This window comes from Balaenoptera acutorostrata, chromosome 11 (assembly GCF_949987535.1).
Source record: "Balaenoptera acutorostrata chromosome 11, mBalAcu1.1, whole genome shotgun sequence".
Classification (NCBI taxonomy): domain Eukaryota; kingdom Metazoa; phylum Chordata; class Mammalia; order Artiodactyla; family Balaenopteridae; genus Balaenoptera; species Balaenoptera acutorostrata.
Window position 1 is genome coordinate 65,332,917 of NC_080074.1, and position 19,269 is coordinate 65,352,185.

Sequence of the window (19,269 nt, forward strand, 5' to 3'; positions counted from 1 at the left end):
CTAGGTCATATCTTTATCCCGGGAGCCACACTCATTGATAGGAGTTGGGGAAGTGAGGGATATTTCCCCAAAGGAAAATCAGAGTATGGTTCCCAGGAGAAAGTTGAATGCCAAGCAGGCAAAAACAGCACATGTCCATCACCGGAGGACAGACACCCTGCCCTCAAGGAACTCAGCATAGTGGTATGGAGATGTCAGTGAAGTAACCAATATAGTAAGTGCCATTCTATTATAGTTAGATAGGGAATTAGAAAAGGCTTCTCAGAGAGAATTCCCTGGCGGTCCAGTGGATAGGACTCTGCACTCCCACTGCCAGGGGCCCAGGTTCAGTCCCTGCTTGAGGAACTATGATCCCACAAGCCACGGTGTGGCCAAAAAAAAAAAAGTCTTCTCAGAGACCTTTGAACTTAAAAGATGAGCACATTTTACTCAAGCAGACAAGAGAGAAGAGGGCCTTTCAGACAAAGGGAATCGCTGAAACAAAGGCCTGGTGGCATGGAATGTTATAATGTGTTAGGGGATGGCAAGTTGTCTGGTGTTAGCTGGAGCACAGGGGGTTTGAAGGGAATGGAAAGAGAAGACGCTAAAACATGGAGAGGAGTCGGGATATGAGGAACCAAGCAACACTCTGCCAGGGAGATGGAACTAGATTCTGCAGGCAGTGAGAACACTGTAGATGGTTAAGTAGAGGAATGACAAGATCAGATCTGTGTTTGGGAAACAACTCTGGAGGATAATTTGGCCATATTTATCAAGTGACTTTTAGAAGTATATACCCTGTGTCCCAGAAATCATATTTCTAGATATTTATCCTAAATAAACAATTGGACGAATGCCAAAAGGATACAGAATGTCCACTGGGATATTGTTCATAAGAGTGAAAATTTGGAAGCATAAATATTAAACAATAAGGGACTGTTTAACAAATTGTGGTACACTTATTGTATGAACTACTAAGCAGTCATTAAGAATGATAATATGGGTAAATATTTACACAGAATCACAGTATTGCATAGTATTAGATTAAAAAGCATATTGCAAAATATTATGTAGAGTGTAATCCCATTTTTTATTTTTTAAAATATATTTTATGGCTCTTCCTTATAGTAAACTGCCACTGAATAAATATAGATGGAATGAGAGAATTAGAAAATTACCATTTTGTAATAATTGATTCAGGCAAGAATCATCAAATGAATGCTAAACTTTTAGGTGAAAGTTTCATAGGGATAGAATATTAATATAGTTTCAGCTTATCTCCACACAGATTACTTTCCTCTTTTTTTCTTTTTTTTAAAGTTTTTTTAAGGTAACATTAGTTTATAACATTATATAAGTTTCATGTGTACAATACTACATTTCTGCTTCTGTATCCCATAGAGCATGCTCACTACCAAAACTTTGGTTTCCATCCATCACCATAGGGTTGATCTTCTTTACCCCATTTGTGCCCACCACTGCCCCTTCCCAGCTAGTAACTACTACTCTCTTCTCTACAAGTTTGTTTTTGTTTGGTTTGTTCATTTATTTTGTTTGGTTTGGTTTTTTGTTTGCCTGGGTTTTTTTTTGTTTTTATTTTATAAATTTATTTATTTTGGGCTGAGTTGGGTCTTCATTGCTGCGCGTGGGCTTTCTCTAGTTGCAGAGAGCGGGGGCTACTCTTTGTTGTGGTGCACGGGCTTCTCATTGCGGCGGCTTCTCTTGTTGAGGAGCATGGGCTCTAAGCACGCAGGCTTCAGTAGTTGTGGCGCACAAGCTCAGTAGTTGTGGCTCGCGGGCTCTAGAGTGCAGGCTCAATAGTGGCGCACGGGCTTAGTTGCTCCGCAGCATATGGGATCTTCCTGGACCAGGGCTCAAACCCATGTCCCCTGCATTGGCAGGCTGATTCTTTTTTTTTTTTTTTAACATCTTTGTCGGAGTATAATTGCTTTACAATGTTGTGTTAGTTTCTGCTGTATAACAAAGTGAATCAGCTATACGTATACATATATCCCCATAACCCCTCCCTCTTGCGTCTCCCACCCCTCCCACCCTCCCTATCCCACCCCTCTAGGTGGTCACAAAGCACCGAACTGATCTCCCTGTGCTATGTGGCTGCTTCCCACTAGCTATCTATTTTACATTTGGTAGTGTATATATGTCCATGCCACTCTGTCACTTCGTCCCAGCTTACCCTTCCCCCTCCCCGTGTCCTCAAGTCCATTCTCTATGTCTGCATCTTTATTCCTGTCCTGCCCATAGGTTCTTCAGAGCCATTTTTTTTTTTAGATTCCATATATATGTGTTAGTATACAGTATTTGTTTTTCTCTTTCTGACTTACTTCACTCTGTATGACAGACTCTAGGTCCACCCACCTCACTACAAATAACTCAGTTTCGTTTCTTTTTATGGCTGAGGAATATTCCATTGTAAACAAGTGCCACATCTTCTTTATCCATTCATCTGTCGATGGACACTTAGGTTGCTTCCATGTCCTGGCTATTGTAAATAGAGCTGCAATGAACATTGTGGTACATGACTCTTTTCGAATTATGGTTTTCTCAGGGTATATGCCCAGGACTGATGGGTCATATGGTAATTCCATTTTTAGTTTTTTAAGGAACCTCCATACTGTTCTCCATAGTGGTTGTATCAATTTACATTCCCACCAACAGTTTGCTTGTTTTTTATATTCCACATATGAGTGAAATCATGTGGTAGTTCTCTTTTTCCATCTGATTTATTTCACTTAGCATAGCACACTCAAGGTCCATCCATGTTGTCACAAATGGCAAGATTTCATCCTTTTTATAGCTGAGTAGTATTCCACTCTGGGAATCTTTATCCATTCATCCACTGGTGGGCACTTAGGTTGTTTCCGTATCTTGGCTATTGTAAATAATGCTGTGATGAACATAGGGATGATTTTATCTTTTCAAGTTAGCATTTTCTTATTCTTTGGATAAACACCCAGAAGTGGGATTGCTGGATCATTTCTAGTTTTAATATTTTGAGGAACTGCCACACTGTTTTCCAGGGTGGCTGCACCAATTTACATTCCCACCAACAGTGCCCAAGGGCTTCCTTTTCTCCTCCTTGCCAACACTTATTTCTTGCCTTGTTATTTATTCTAACAGGCATGAAGTGATATCCATTGTGGTTTTGATTTGCGTTTCCCAAATAGTTAGTGATAATGAGCATTTTTCATGTGCCTGTTGGCCATCTGTATGTCTTCTTTGAAAAAATGTCTGTTTAGCTCCTCTGCCCGTTTTTTAATCAGGTTGTTTGTTTTTTTGTTGCTGAGTTGTATGAGTTCTTTATCTATTTTGGATATCAACCCCTTAATGGATATATCATTTGCAAATATCTTCTCCCATCTGATAGGTTGTCTTTTTGTTTTGTTGAGGGTGCAGAAGTTTTTAGTTTTATGTAGTCCCATTTGTTTATTTTTGCTTTTGTTTCCTTTGCCTGAGGAGACATATCTAGGAAGATATTGTTAAGACTGATGTCAAAGAACATACTGCCTTCTTACACAATTTATGTAATTTTTGGTATAGAAAAATTAGTAAATCTAGATAAAACAAATAATAAACAAATATAGGGACAAATACAGAAAACATACATGTTTTCTTCTAAGAGTTTTATGGTTTCAGGTTTTACATTCAAGTCTTTAAATCTACTTTGACTTGATTTTTGTGTATGGTGTGAGATAGTAGTCTAGTTTCATGTTTAAGCTGCCCAGTTTTCCCAACCGCATTTGTTGAAGAGATTATCCTTTCTCCATTGTATGGTCTTTGCTCCCTTGTCATAAATTAATTGTCCATAAACCCATGCATGGGTTTATTTCTAGGCTCTCAATTCTCCTACATTGATCTATGTATCTGTTTTACTGCCAATACCATGCTGTTTTGATTACTGTGGCTTTGTAATATAGTTTGAAATCAGGGTGTGTTATACCTTCAGCTTTGTTCTTTTTTCTCAAGATTGCTTTTGCTATTCAGGGCCTTTTGTGGTTCCATATAAATTTTAGAATTTTTTTCTTCTATTTCTGTGGAAAATGTCCTTGGGATTTTGATAGGAATTGCATTGAATAGGTAGATTGCTTTAGGTAATATGGACATTTTAACAACGCTAATTCTTCCAGTCCATAAGCATGAATTCCTTTCCATTTGTTTGTGTCTTCTTCAACTTCTTTCAACGTCTTACAGTTTTCAGTGTACAGGTCTTTCACCTCCTAGGTTAAGTTTATTCCTAGTTATTTTACTCTTTTTGTTGCAATTGTAAATGAAATTGTTTTCTCAATTTCTCTTTCTACTAACTCACTGTCAGTGTATAGAGACACAACAGATTTCTGTGCCCTGTCACTTTACTGTATTTGTTTTTTTTAATATTCATTTATTTATTGGGCTGCATCGAGTCTTAGTTGCAGCATGGGGGATCTTTGTTGTGGCACGCAGGATCTTTCATTGCGGCGCACGGGCTTCTCTCTAGTTGTGGCATGTGGGCTCTAGAGTGCGCAGGCTTAGTTGCCCCGCAGCATGTGGGATCTTAGTTCCCCAACCAGGGATCAAACCTGTGTCCCCTGCATTAGAAGGAGGATTCTTAACCACTGGACCACCAGGGAAGTCCCTTTATTTGTTTATTATTTGTTTTATCTAGATTTACTAACTTTTCTATACCAAAAATTACATAAATTGTGTAATAAAATATACTGTAAAGGGAAGTTAAAAAAAATAAATAGAGAAAAAAGAAGGAAGGAAGGAGGGAAGGATGATAAGAGGAAAGAAGGAGAAAGGGAGGGAAGATGGAAAGGAAACTATTTTTATCCATTATACAACTGATAGGCCTTTCAGTTCTGGGAAATTTTCTTGAATTATTTCTTTGCTAGTTCTTTGATTTATTTGCTAATTCTTTGACAGATAGTTTGATAGTTCCCTCAGCTTTCTCTTTCTGGAACTCCTATTATTTGGATATCAGACCACCTAAGCCAGACTATATCTTTTGTCTTCTATTTTCCATCTTTGCCTTTTTTGCTCCACTTTGTAGAAGATTGCCTCAATTTTATCTTCCAACTACTCTATGGAGTATTTCATTTCTGCTATCATATTTTTAATTCCCAAGGCTTCTTTTTGTTCTTTAAATGTTCTTTTTTCCCAATATTTTGCTGTGAGAAGTTTCCAAACATATAGAAAAGTTGAAAGAATTTTATGGTAAACATAACCATCACTTGGATTCAATGTTCTTTTTCTAGCTTGTTTCATGGATGTAATATCTCTCTTAATCCATAGAGAATGTTAGTATTTTAGGATTTGGGGGATATTTTTCTTCTCCCTGCATGGTCTTTGCTCCTCTGACTTACTTGTTTCTAGGCTGTTTGAACTCTATTTTTCATGTTAGAGACTTTCCTCAAATGTCTGATGATCTAGGGTCATCTGCTCTACTTTAAGAGTGGGCCCCCTGATGTGATACAATAGGAAGTACATCCCCACCTAGTAGTTTTCCTGCCAAAAATCAAATCTCAATCTGAACAAGATTCTAGAGCTAACCAAGAGTTTATATAGTATACAAAAGTTGAGAAAATTATTACATGACTTCTACAATCCAGAATATGGGAAATGCTACAGGACAAAATATCTAATTTCTTCAACAAATAAGCTGTAAGGTTTTTATTTTTGTTTCGTTTTGTTTTGTTTTTTAAAGAGGGCGGGCACCAACAGATTGAAAGTATAGAGGTATGGAAGAAATAAGATTGGCTGTATGTTTGAAAATTTTTGGAGCTGAGTAGCAGGTACATGGAAATCATACCATTCTCTCTACTTTCACATACACTTGGAATCTATTTTTAAAAGAATGGGGACTTCCCTGGTGGGCCAGTGGTAAAGAATCTGCCTTCCAATGCAGGGAATGGGTGTTTGATCCCTGGTCAGAGAACTAAGATCCCACATGCCACGGGGCAACTAAGCCCGCACACTACAACTACTGAGTCTGCACACCACAACTACTGAGCTCACGCACCTCAACAAGAGAGCCCATGAGCTGCAAACTACAGAGCCCGTGCGCTCTGGAGCCTGTGCGCCACAATTAGAGAGAGAAAAACCCACACGCCACAACTAGAGAGAAGCCTGCGCACCACAGTGAAAGGTCCCGCATGCTTAAATGAAGATCCCATGTGCCACAAGTAAGACCCAACACAGCCAAATAAATAGATAAATAGATAAATAAATATTTAAATTAAAAAAAAAATGACTGGGGCACTAAAAAGCTCTGAGCTGGTGGTGGGGTTGTCTCTGTGAGCTTCACTAGTTCTGGCTGGGCCGTTTCCCTAGAGAAACCCCAGATGTCAGTAAGTTTCCCCAAGCAGGGCTTCCCTGGTGGCACAGTGGTTAAGAATCTGCCTGTCAATGCAGGGGATAAGGGTTCAAGCCCTGGTCCAGGAAGATCCCACATGCTGCAGAGCAACTAAGCCCATGCGCCACAACTACTGAGCCTGCACTCTAGAGCCCGCGAGCCACAACTACTGAGCCCGTGTGCCACAACTACTGAAGCCCGTGTGCCTAGAGCCAGTGCTCCACAACAAGAGAAGCCACCGCAATGAGAAACCCGCGCACCGCAATGAAGAGGAGCCCCTGCACCCCACAACTAGAGAAAGCCGCATGCAGCAACAAAGACCCAACGCAGCCAAAAAATAAATTAATTAAAAAAAAAAAAAAAAGAAAAAATTTCCCCAAGCAGGCCCTCCAGACCTCCCACTTGAAGGGTGTAACCCTGGCTGCCAGTTATCTGGAAAGTGGTAGGGCGAGAAATCTGGGGTTTTCAACATTCACTGTGTAAACTCTCACTTAAGCCTGCAGCAGGTTATCCTTGCCTCCAGTGGGCTGGTGTCCCCCAGACCAGAGATTCTCTATTTTACCCTGTCCACTTTGCTGCCAGGGTTGGAGGCAGACGGGGGCATAGATGGCTACATTGGGTGGTGGAGAGGGTGAGGGTGTAACTGCTTCCTATATTGATTCTCTAATAATTCCTCTTATTTTTTTAACTGTTTATTTTGAAACAATTATAGATGTACAGGAAGTCACAAAAAGGTATGGTGAGGTCCCCTGTACCCTTCACTGTTTCTCTCAATGATTACATCTTATATAATTATACCACACTACCTAAACTGGGAAATTAACATTGGTACAACGTGTGTAAATAGTTCTGTGACATTTTATTACATAGATTCATGTAGCCACTGCTATAATCAAGATACAGAACCATTCCACCACCACAAACATCTCTATTAAGCCACCATGATATGGTCACATCCACCCCCCTAACCCTAGCAAACCACTGATCTGTTTTCCATTTTCTATGACTTTTTCATTTTGAAAATGTTACATAAATGGAACCATATAGTTTGTATTTTTTGAGATTTTTTTCACTCAGCATAATGCTTTAACATCCATCCAAATTGTTGCAGGTATCAGTAGTTCATTCCTTATTATCACTGAGTAATAGTCCATACTATAGATGTACCACAGTTTGTTTAACCATTCACTTACTGAAGGACATATTGGTTCTTTCCAATTTTTAGCTACTACAAATAAAGCCACTATGAACAGTCACATAAAGGTTTTGTGTGGATATAAGTTTTCATTTCTCTAGGATAAATGCCCAGGAGTGTGATTGCTGGGTCATATGGTAAGTGTACGTTCATTTTTTTAAGAACAGATTTATTGAGATATAATTCACATACCATCTAATTCACCTATTCAAAGTGTACAATTTAGGGACTTCCCTGGTGGTCCAGTGGTTAAGAGTCCATCTTGCAACGCAGGGGACACCAGTTCAATCCCTGGTCAGGAAACTAAGATCTCGCATGCCGCAACTACTGAGCCCACATGCTCTGGAGCCGGCGCACCACAACTAAGACCCGACGCAGCCAATAAATAAATATTTAAACATAAATAAATAAAGGGTACAATTTAATATTTTTTTCATGTATTTAGAAGGTATGAATAAACCATCACAATCTAATTTTAGAACATTTTGTCCCCCCAAAAGAAACTCTAAATCCATTAACAGTTAATCCTCATTCTTCCCAATTCCAGTTGTTTTTGTTTGTTTGCTTTTAAGAATCTGCCAAACTATTTTCCAGAATGCCTGTGCCATTTGACATTCTCACCAATACATGACAGATCTAATTTCTCTGCATCCAAGAATTCAAGCATTTGGTGTTGTCAATATGTTTTTATTTTCACTGTTCTAATAAATGTATAGGGATAGCTCATGGTGGCTTTAGTTTGCATTTCCTTAATGGCTAGTGATGTTTAACATCTCTTCATGTGTTTATTTGCCTCCAGTGAAATGTTTCCAGATGTTTTTTAATGTTTCCAGATGTTTTTTAAAGCTTCTAGATGGGTCCATGAAGTCTCTGAGAAGCACAGGCCCCCTCCACCCTACCCTTGACTCACATTGAATTGAGACGTGAGGGAGAAATAAACCTTTATTGTGGTAAGCCACTGAGATTTGGGGGTTGTTTGTTACAGCACTTAACCTACCCTCACTAATTCGGTTCCAGCTTTGGAGAAATTGCCTTTACCTCCTGGGTCTCAGTTTCCTCATCTGAAAATGAGAGGTTTACATATCCATACATTTATAAATTGTATGGATATTATTTCCAAGTGGTTTAAAAATCTACAAGGATTAATTGCAGAATTTCTCAACCATAATAAAAAGTAAATTCTCCATTTATAGATGGTTTGTGTTCCAAAAGTCCAGGTATGAGTCCCTTATTGGAACATTGTTTCTGGGAGAAAAGAGATTTAATATTTTAAAATATGCATAGATTTCTGCTTAACCATCAGTTCTGAGGTCCCCCAAACCCCAGCTGGAGGTAGTGAGTGAGGTGGGAGAGCAGACACTGAGCAGAGGCTCTGGGTTGTGATTAGAGAGGGACAGGATGGGAGGGTAGGATGGGCTGGACCACGGGCCAGGAGGTCAGCTGCGCAAGGTTCCTTGGGAGGCCATAGACGCCATTATGCATGTGAATAGTTCCTAACTTGGTTATTTCAAATTCTACATATACTTCTTCATTTTAACTGTGCTTGGATACATGTTCTGTGCAGGACAGAGATGGATTTACCATGGAGCTAATGAAACTCAACCTTCAGGGTCCTCACTCATACCCAGGACCCTTCCAAGGCCTTAGAAATTTTTCTAAGTGTTTACAAGGTCATTTGATTTTACAAAATTTGAAAAGGTTAAGATATTTTAATTGCAGTTGATTAAGACTGCTGTTTCCACTTTGACTTACCCTCCTTCACATTTCCCCTTCTGTTAGATGGCACTGGAATGGCCACAGGCATTCTTAGAATCCAGTTAAGGGGAAGTTTAGTTGGGGATATGCTCTGTTTGGGATCTGTTCACATGGTTTACAGTCACTTCCATGCATAGTTGACCTATTACAGCTATTACCTGACGCCCAGATGAAGGAATAGCTCCAGGAATCTCTTATCTGCCCACCGTGCTGACTCACCTGAAGTTGTGACCTGAAGGTGCAAGGCCAGAGTTCAAATCAAGGTCTAAATGTGTCCTACTGTACCTGGCACCAGAAGTGTGTGGGAGTAGAAGAAAATCAAGTTTTGAAAATATATGAAGCCGAAGTCAGACAGAGAAAGGCAAATATATATCGCTTATACGTGGAATCTAAAAAAATGGTACAAATGAACCTAAACAAAACAGAAATAGAGTCACAGATGTAGAAAACAAACAAACTTATGGTTACCAAGGGGGAAAGGGGGGGAGAGATAAATTGGGAGATTGGGATTGACATATACACACTACTATATATATAATAGATAACTAATAAGAACCTACTGTATAGCACAGGGAACTCTGCTCAGTACTCTGTGATGACCTATATGGGAATAGACTCTAATAAAGAGTGGATATATGTATTTGTATAACTGATTCACTTTGCTGTACACCTGAAACTAATGTTGTAAATCAACTATACTCCAATAAAAATTAATTTTAAAAAAAGAATATATATTGAAAAAATAAACACATTTTCTTTAAAAAAAACGAAAAGAAAAGAAATGTATGAGGCCAGAAGCTAGTCTGAAGAAAACTCTTCCACTTGTCAGCTGTACAAAAATATAAGCAGAGGATCCTGTCCTTATTGACATCTAGTCAAAACAAGTTTTGTGGTGTCAGCAATATACTCAATAACACAGCAAATATCATTATGTATGCATTCTTTTCTCTTTTGATAAGAACTGTTCAAAATACAAATTATCAAAACTCCTATCTTTACACCTTTTGATGACTTGACACAAATTACTGATATCAATGCAAATAACAAAAAACTCATAATTCACCATTTATAATGAGGTTTTCAAAGACAAACTGGCTAGTAAACATAGTCAATTTGAAGAGCATAGTCTCTGCACAAGAAAATTTGAAATGCTCTGAGATTGTATAGCTCCTAGATGAAAGAAACTTGATCAAGGTTTTTCCCCAATTTGATAACAAACCTAAACATTTACACGACATTGCCAATAGCAAATCGTGAACCTGAAAGAAACTTTTCTAAATGATCAAACAATAAAAAGGCAAATTTGATAAGACTGAATCATCTTTCTAGTCCTCTTAGTGAAATGATATTTTCAAATCATTACCATGTGAAGAAGCAATCAAAGCCTATGCAGCCAAACAATGTAAGAAAATAGTAATATTCAAGTGTGACTGGCATTTGATTCATCAAACTATTATGGGAATTTTTGTGATGTTTGTGGTATTTGTCAGCTTTTTAAAAATTGTAATTTGTTGTGATTTGTTTTCTCATTGTAAATATTCACTTTCATGCCTATCTTTGTAATTTTTTTCTTTAAAGCACTGCCCACCCACACAATTGTATAAGCATCAGGCTCCACACAATCTAGCCAACTGCAGTGCAGAGCATGCTCTTAGGTGCTATTACAGCTATTTGAGGTATTGGGGCTGGTTACTCAGGCCCCAGGCTCCAGCTGAGCATTGTCAGGTCACTTGGGCTGATCAGGCTCTGAAAAATGGGCACAGGTTCAAAAAGTCCCCGGAGTGAGTCAAACTCTAATGCCTCTTTATGGGCTCACCTCTAAGGCATTTCAGGTCCCCAGTAGCATTACCAGGCCCACTCCTATCTTTACTTCTTGAGGCTCCCAGGATCAGGAGGAGCCTGCCATTCACCACCTAGGACTGTTACCTATTCCTTTTCGGGTGAACAGTGTTTTGAGAACTCAAAAACCATGCCCATGTCCTTAATGAAATTAAACTCTTTACTGGCAAATATATATATACTGTGTTTAAACAGGCAAAGAAAAAACTGCCTACAAAAGCAAGGTGATTCCTGCTCTTTGGAAATTAAGGGTTGCCGAGCATTTGTGCTAGCATCATCTAATGACAAAAAGGGGTAAGTTCAGCTCACCAAAATCTGTCAAACACTGGGGAGAGAAATGGTGGTGCTGCTGTTCCCCCACCCTCCCCTGCCCCCCTTTTGCTAGAAGTTGTGCAGAATATTGTGGTTAATTCAATCCCACTGTGACTTTTGGTCATTAGCTTATGTCCCCTCTGTCTGATAGATCAGACAGAGATGAAAGTATGAAGTAAAAATTGAGAGGAAAAGGGACAGGGCCTATTTTAACCTCTGATGGTGCTGTCTGCAGAAGTCCTTGGAAGAAGTCCAGCAAATCGCTGGCCTCATGAAGCTGGAGGCCCCTTGAAGATGGCTGGCCAGGTGGGGAGAGGTCAGCACAACTCTGCAGACCCCTGGCTGAACCTGCTGGATATTCTGGCCCATCCTGGCTGCTGACTTGAACCTGCTACCTAGGCCGATGCCGTGCCCCATCCTGCCCCCTCGGCGCAGTTTCTCACCAGCTCAGTTTTTTTTCTTATCTCTGGCTCAGCCCACATTTTGCCTAGTTCCATTCCACCAGTTCTCTTTCAGTTCCGTTCCCTTCTTTCCTCCTTCTCAGTTTTCCCAAATCAGACCTGATTTTAGTTGCCTACTTGCAACCTGTATGGAGTTTGGGGTTTTTTTTAATTTTATTTCATTGCCACAAGAATACTTAACATGGGATCTACCCTCTTAACCAGTTTTTAAGTGTACAGTGCAGTATTGTTATCTATAGACACAATGTTGTACAGCAGATCTCTAGAATGTATTCATCTTGCATAACTGAAACTTTATACCAGTTGACTAGCAAGTTCCCCTTCCCCTCACCCCAGCCACTGGTAACTACCATTCTAGTCTTTGCTTCGGTGAGTTTGACTATTTTAGATACCTTATATAAGTGGAATCATGCAATAATTGTCCTTCTGTAACTGGCTTATTTCACTTAGCATAATGTCCTCAAGGTTCATCCATTTTGTCACATATGGTAGGGTTTCCTTCTTTTTGAAGATGAATAATATTCTACTGTATATATATACCACATTTCTCTTATCTATTCATCTGCAGATGGACATTTAAGTCATTTCCACATGTTGACTATTGTGAACAGTGTCACAATGAACATGTGAGCACTAATATCTCTCCGAGATCCTGATTTCAATTCTTTTGGATAAATACCCAGAAATGGGATTGCTGGATCATGTAGTAGTTCTATTTTTAATTTTTTGAGGAACATCCATACTGTTTGTCATAGAGGCTGCACCATTTTACATTTCCACCAACAATGCACAAGCGTTCCACTTTCTCCACATCCTTGCCAATACCTCTTGTCTTTTGTTTTTGTTTTCATAATAGCCACCCTAACAGGTGTGAGATGATATCTCACTGTGGTTTTGATTTGCATTTCCCTGATGATTAGTGACACTGAACATCTTTTCATATACCTGTTGGTCATTTGTACGTCTTCCTTTGGAAAACTGTCTATTCAAGTCCATTGCCCATTAAAAAAAATCAAGTTATTGGTTTTTGTGCTTTTGAGTTGTAGGAGTTCCTTATGTATTTTGGAAATTAATCCCTTACCAGATAAATGGCTTGCAAATATTTTCTCCCATTCCATAGGTTGCCTTTTTACTGTCAGTGGTTTCTGTTGCTGTGTAGAAGCTTTTTAGTTTGATGTAGTCCCACTTGTCTATTTTTGCTTTTGTTGTTTGTGCTTTTGGCATCACATCCATGAAATCATTGCCAAGATCAGTCTTGAAGCCTTTCCCCTATGGTTTTCTTCTAGGAGACATACAGTTTCAGGTCTTACATTTAATCCATTTTGAGTTGATTTTTGTGTAAGGGTTTATTTTCATTCTTTTGCATATGAATATCCAGTTTTCCCAATACCATTTGTAGATATTGAGTTTTCATTCAGCATATACTTATTAAGCCTCCTTGGGTCAGGCATTATGGCAGGTATAAGGGATTCAGGCTGAGAATAACATAATGGTTGCAAGTACATCCTCTGGAGCCAAAGTGCCTGGGTCAAATCCTGGTACTATCATTTCTAACTGCAGCACCTTGGGCAAGTTACTAACTTCGCTGTGCCCCAATGTCCTCATCTATATAAAAGGGATATTAGTTACTGTTCTTTCCTCACAGGGTTGGGGTGAGAATTAAATAAATACATGTAAAGGGCTTAGAAAGGTGTCTAGCGCCTGGTAAGCACTCTTAAGTACCGGCTCTTAAGGCACAGTCCTTGCCTCTCAAGAGCCCACAGTCTACAGTTGCCCCTGTCCCCCTGACCCACGTGGCAGGCAGGGCCATCTGGGTCTTCTGGCACCTCGAGTGACCCATAGTTCCTGGCATCACAGGATGAACCGGGTGAAGTTCCAGCGTCACAGGTTCGCGTGTGACCCTGGACAAGTAAATTCCTAGTCTCTGGATCTCACATGCATTTGTAAAGGAAGGAAGCTGGACCAAAAGTGACTTCCAAATCCCAACAAACTCCTTGTTCTGGGTAGCCCAAGTTGAAATTATGTCAGCTTGAGCAAGTCACTCAACCTCTCTGCGGTTGTTTCACCAGAAAAATGGGATAATATTACTAACCACCTCCCAGGTTATGGCGAGGGTCCCACAAGCCAACGCAAACCCCAAGCTTCTGCGCTGGCTCAGGGGAGGCCGCCTTTATAGTCACTCGCCTTTGCCATGCAGCGCAGGCGCGCTGGAGCCCGGACCGCGCTCGCCGAGCCTGCAGGTTCCCGACTTCCGGTTCCGAGGGGACCCAGAGAACAGACTGAGACTAATGGCGGCGTCCATGAAGCAAGCCACCGGGGGCGTTGAAGAGACCGCGGCGGAAGAGGAACCGCGAGTTCTGGAACCCGGGGCCGCCCCATTCGGAAATTTCCCTCATTATTCCCGCTTCCACCCTCCAGAGCAACGGCTCCGCCTCCTGCCTCCAGAGCTGCTTCGCCGGCTCTTCCCTCAGAGTCCCGAGACAAGGCCGATCCTGGGGCTCGACGTGGGGTGTAACTCCGGGGTGAGTGACGGGGGAGGGATCGGACGTCGGTCGTGCCGAGAGGTTGGCAGCCTTCACATCCACTGGGGTTCCGGCCTGGGCGTGGCACCAGACCCCTCACAACTTTCCCAAAATGAGTTTAAAGGCGTAGTGTTCGACCCCGTGTTGCTGCTACCTCACCTCTAGGGTCCCAGCACCATCTCTTTTAGGAATCTTGGGGAGGAATCGTTTTCAACTACGTTCCGAATTCCTGCGTCCCCGCCCCCGCGCTTGCGGCCTCTTGGCAGAACGCCGGGTGGGAAGGGCCACTGTGCCTGGGCTTCCAGCGCTTGCCTCCTGTCCAGCGTGGCTGGCGACCTGGCTGGGGGAGAGGGGACTTCCCGAGACCCAAGTTTGGGAGCGTGGGGTTGGGATTGGTTTACTGGGAGCCAAGGGTGACAGAATCATGCCGGGAATTAAGATTAGTGTGAAACAGTGCAGAATGGACCCTGGAGCCAAGTGGATATTTATTTTTAAAAGCAATCAGTTGGCTGAGTACAGTGAAGAAGATCGAGAAAGAAAATAAAGCACCCTGCGGGAGGAAGGCATTGCCACATTTTCTTACCACGAAGTATTTTTAGGCGTAAGAATGATTATAGTCAAACCACAAGCAAAATAGCGAAATGTCTCTCTAACACCTATTTGTAGCCACTAGGATATCCTAGAGGAGCAGGCATTCTGACCCTATGATTACAAATGCTTCAGAAAGTTAGTACCCTCACTCCATTCCAGAACAGGAGTGGGAGGGGATGAGGAGAATTTTATCGTGTTTCTGGCCTTAGGCAGAAGAGAATTTGGTAGAGGGTTGAGGGCTGTAGGCACAGGGCTGGTAAATGGGAGGGAGGCATTTGGACACAGGCTAAAAAGCTGGAATGAGCAGATGGTTGGGTGTCTGGCTGTCCCTTGCAGACATTTCTCTACTGTGATGATACAGCAAATCAAAGGGGAAAAGAGACTGGGTTTAAGACTTGGGATTTCATGAAAGGCATTAGGAAACTACAGGAGATTTTAAAGTTGAAAGTAGTATACGTGTACCTTAGGGGCCAGGACATAGTTGCAATTAACTAGGGCAGTGGTTCCCAAACCTGGCTGTACATTTACGGAGTTTTTTATTTTGCCCTTAAGAAAAGATGCTTGCACTTGATAAGACCAAAAAAAAAAAAAATTTCAAAATACAAAGGGGCATATAGTAAAAAGCAAGTCTCTACTCCTGACCCTAAATCCTCTCCTCCTACACAATGGCAACTGCTGTTTATAATTTCTTGAGTATACACCTTATGTGTACACAAACATTTATGTATGTATAAATATCTCACCTCTTCTAGTTTTACAAATAATAGCACACTCTTTTGCACCTTGCTTTTCATTTAATAATTTGGAGATCACTCATGTCACTACAGTCTTTTTTAGCAGCTTCATAATATAGATGTGCGATAATTTGGGGGGTGCTTTGTTTTTAGAATTTTAGATTTTAGAAATTCCTAGGCCCTACTCTAGACCTACTGAATCAGGATCTTGGGGATTGAGCCCTTGAGTCTGTGTTCTCTTTTTTAAGCTTCCAGGGGCCTCTAAGATTGGGGAATTGAGGATGGAGAGGATTAAGAGATGTGGTAGAGGAGGGACTGATGTGATGAAATGACTGGTCAAACATGGGGCACACCCAAGATCAGATAGGAGGAGGAAGACAGCAGAGAAATAAATAGAAAGATGGGGAGAAATTTTTAAGCAGCATAATCTTCCTACTCAAAATGTGGTCCTTGAACTACAGCATCAGCATGACTTGGAAGTTTATTAGAAATACAGAATCTCCGCCCCCAACCCAGATCTACTAAATCAACATCTTTATTTTAATAAGATCCCTAGGTGATGTGTATGCCTATTGAAGTATGAGAAGCCTGGTATGGAGGAAAGAGCTTAATGTTGCCTAAATCCTGCCATGTAGTAACCATGTGACATTGGACAAGTCACTAGCCTCTGAACCATAATTTTTAAAATACAGGTGTTTTTGTGAACTATGCCACACATAGAGAAAAGTGCACAAAACATAAATTCACACTTTATGAATTATTATAAAGCAGACACCTTTATGACTACTGTCTATATCAAGAATAAAACACTGTCAGCTCCCCAGGAAGTCTGCCATATGCCTTTCCCTGCTCATAAACGCCCCTCTCCACCCAGAGAGCCCAACTCTTATTATTATTGTTTCCGTGCTTATTTTTATAGCTTGCTATTTTTGTATCCGTAAACAGTGTAGTTTAATTTTGTCCATTTTCGAACTTCATATACATGGAAGCTTGCCATGTATTTTCTTTTGTGTCTTGCTTTTTTGCTCAGCATTATGTATTTGTGTGAGTCATCCATGTTGCTGCACTGAGCTGAATTCCTTCATTTTTAATTGCTATCGGGTATTCCATCTTAATCCATGCTACTATTATTGGACATCTGGATTGTTTCCAGCCACACTTTCTTCACCTGCACAAAGGGCATAAATATTTTCCTCACAGAATTGTTGCACAGAGCAAATGAGGTAGTGAATAGAAAAATGCCTTAAAAAAACAGATTAGAACATGAATTTAAGTTAGTTACAATGGTTATAGAAGTCAAAGTTAGAGAAAGGAAATAGTGACTTGTTTAAGAGTCAAAAAGGTGCTAAGATGGTGAAAATCACAAATCATTGGATTTGGCTAGAAGGAGGTCAGCAGGTAATGGATGCAAAAGCCGAATAAGTCTCAGAAGGGGGTGGTGAAACATAACACATGTAGCAAAATTGAAGCTGTAGAGTGAAGGCTGACTGAAGACTTTGGAATGCAGACTTTCCCAACCACAGGTCTGAGAAGTAGATTTTTATAAGATGGTGATTGCTCTGTTCTTCACCTTCCTGGCAAGGAGCACTGGTTATGCCCCTGATATCTTTTCCTCCTCCCTGGGGTCTGAGATACTCAAAAAAAGAAAAAGATAGTGAGTTTACCAGCATATTACTTAAGCTGGAAAATACTGCTCTGGACTCCTTTGCTGCATCCATTGGGCTGTAACTTTCAACCACACAACCCATCAGTGTCAGGAAAGTATGGAGATGATGCATTACAGCTTGAGACTCCTGGAGGGCGCTGAGAGCCTGCTTTGTGGAAAACTTTTGGGGGGCAACCTCCTTAGGCTATAGTTTAACAACCTTACATCCTATAAAGCCAGGAGTAAGTGGCAGTCTCAATGGGAGGATAAGAGATATAGGTTTCTCTTCCATTCACTGGTTGAGAGCTGCAATGACAAAGCTCTTTTGGATTCCTCTAGGATCTGAGTGTGGCTCTATACAAACATTTCCTTTCCCTACATGATGGGGAGACCTGCTCAGATGCCTCAAGAGAACTCCATCTCCTCTGCTGCGACATAGATCCAGTCCTGGTGGAACGAGCTGAAAAAGAATGCCCTTTTCCGGATGGCTTGACCTTTATCACCCTGGACTTCATGAATCACAGGACCCGGAAAGTTCTCTTGAGCTCTTTCTTAAGCCAGTTTGGACGCTCAGTTTTTGATATTGGCTTCTGCATGTCAATAACCATGTGGATTCATCTGAACCATGGGGACCAAGGCCTTTGGGAGTTCCTGGCCCACCTTTCTTCCCTGTGCTGCTACCTCCTTGTGGAACCACAGCCCTGGAAGTGTTATCGGGCAGCTGCAAGGCGTCTCCGGAAGCTGGGCCTCCATGATTTTGACCACTTCCGCTCCCTAGCTATCCGAGGTGATATGGCCAATCAGATTGTGCAGATCTTGACCCAGGACCACGGCATGGAATTAGTATGCTGCTTCGGCAACACCAGTTGGGACCGCAGCCTTCTGCTCTTCAGGGCAAAACAAGCCACAGAGACTCATCCGATCCCTGAATCACTGACAGAAGAAGGGAAAGAAAGGAACAGAATAAGATTCTGGAGACAATGAGATGGGAGGGAGGATAGAGATATTGAAAGGGTTTTATGCAAAGAATTAAGTTCATTCTCCTTAACTCCTGATAGTTAGGCAGCTTTAAAACTTGGCAGAAGCTTTTTAAATGTCCAGGACATGCAATTAAAAGAATCAGTATCTTCCTCATTTGGGGGGATGATCCCTGAGGAGAATAGTCATGTGGGGCAATGATCTGTCCTATCTGGAATGACCTAGAGAAAGTGATCCTGGTTCTGGGATATGCAAGGGGCTGCTTTTGGTGGTTATTCAGGAAGACTTAGACCAGGTTAGCCTTAGAATGTCCCTTCCCTGGGCTCCTTAAATCTGATCTGCCTTCTTCAGGCTTCTTCTAGACTTACTCATCCTGTCTATGAGACAAAACCTCACAGTACAATCTGGAATGAAAAGTCACTGGCCTGGCTAAAGGAGAAGCTTTGGTAGGAAGAACATCTTTCCAGAGCAGGTCAAGTTTCCAACATGCCCAGGCTGAGCACAGCAGTTACAGATACAGTACTAACCAAGATGCATCGACTAGCATTTAAAAAATATTTAAAAGATTAAATTATGAACTCAAAATCCAACCGGTACAAATGAAATGAATGAAGTGGGATTGTATACAGTATATACAATTATATTTTATATATAATAAAAGTGACTTGAGTATGGTTGAGAATGCCCTGTGAATCTGGAGTAGAAAAGAAATTTCTGCCTTTAACCACTCTACCCGTGGAGGTTTCAACTCAAGAAAAAGAACCCTCACCCAAGCTCAAAACAGAAAACATGCCAGCGAGTAAGTTAATTCAGGACTTTTTTTGTCAGTGTCCTCTGTCAAAGCACACCAGTATGGAGGTAGGGGGCATACACCAGTATGGGGGTGGGAATACGTGCAGAGAAGCCTAC

General features: G+C 41.1%; 1 protein-coding gene across 1 annotated transcript; it reads left to right on the plus strand.

The window, feature by feature from the left end:
* Window positions 1–14,144: 14,144 nt before the first annotated feature.
* BCDIN3D (BCDIN3 domain containing RNA methyltransferase) lies at window positions 14,145–19,034 on the plus strand. The gene is made up of 2 exons (XM_057556119.1): window positions 14,145–14,412; window positions 17,722–19,034. The coding sequence occupies exons 1-2, from the start codon at window positions 14,179–14,181 to the stop codon at window positions 18,364–18,366; spliced, it is 879 nt and encodes a 292-aa protein (XP_057412102.1). The 5' UTR covers window positions 14,145–14,178; the 3' UTR covers window positions 18,367–19,034.
* Window positions 19,035–19,269: the final 235 nt, after the last annotated feature.

Coding starts and splice junctions, on each gene's coding strand:
- BCDIN3D (XM_057556119.1), top strand. CDS start 14,179: ATGGCGGCGTCCATGAAGCAAGCCACCGGGGGCGTTGAAGAGACCGCG. Junction 14,413..17,721: donor ACGTGGGGTGTAACTCCGGG/GTGAGTGACGGG, acceptor GGATTCCTCTAG/GATCTGAGTGTGGCTCTATA.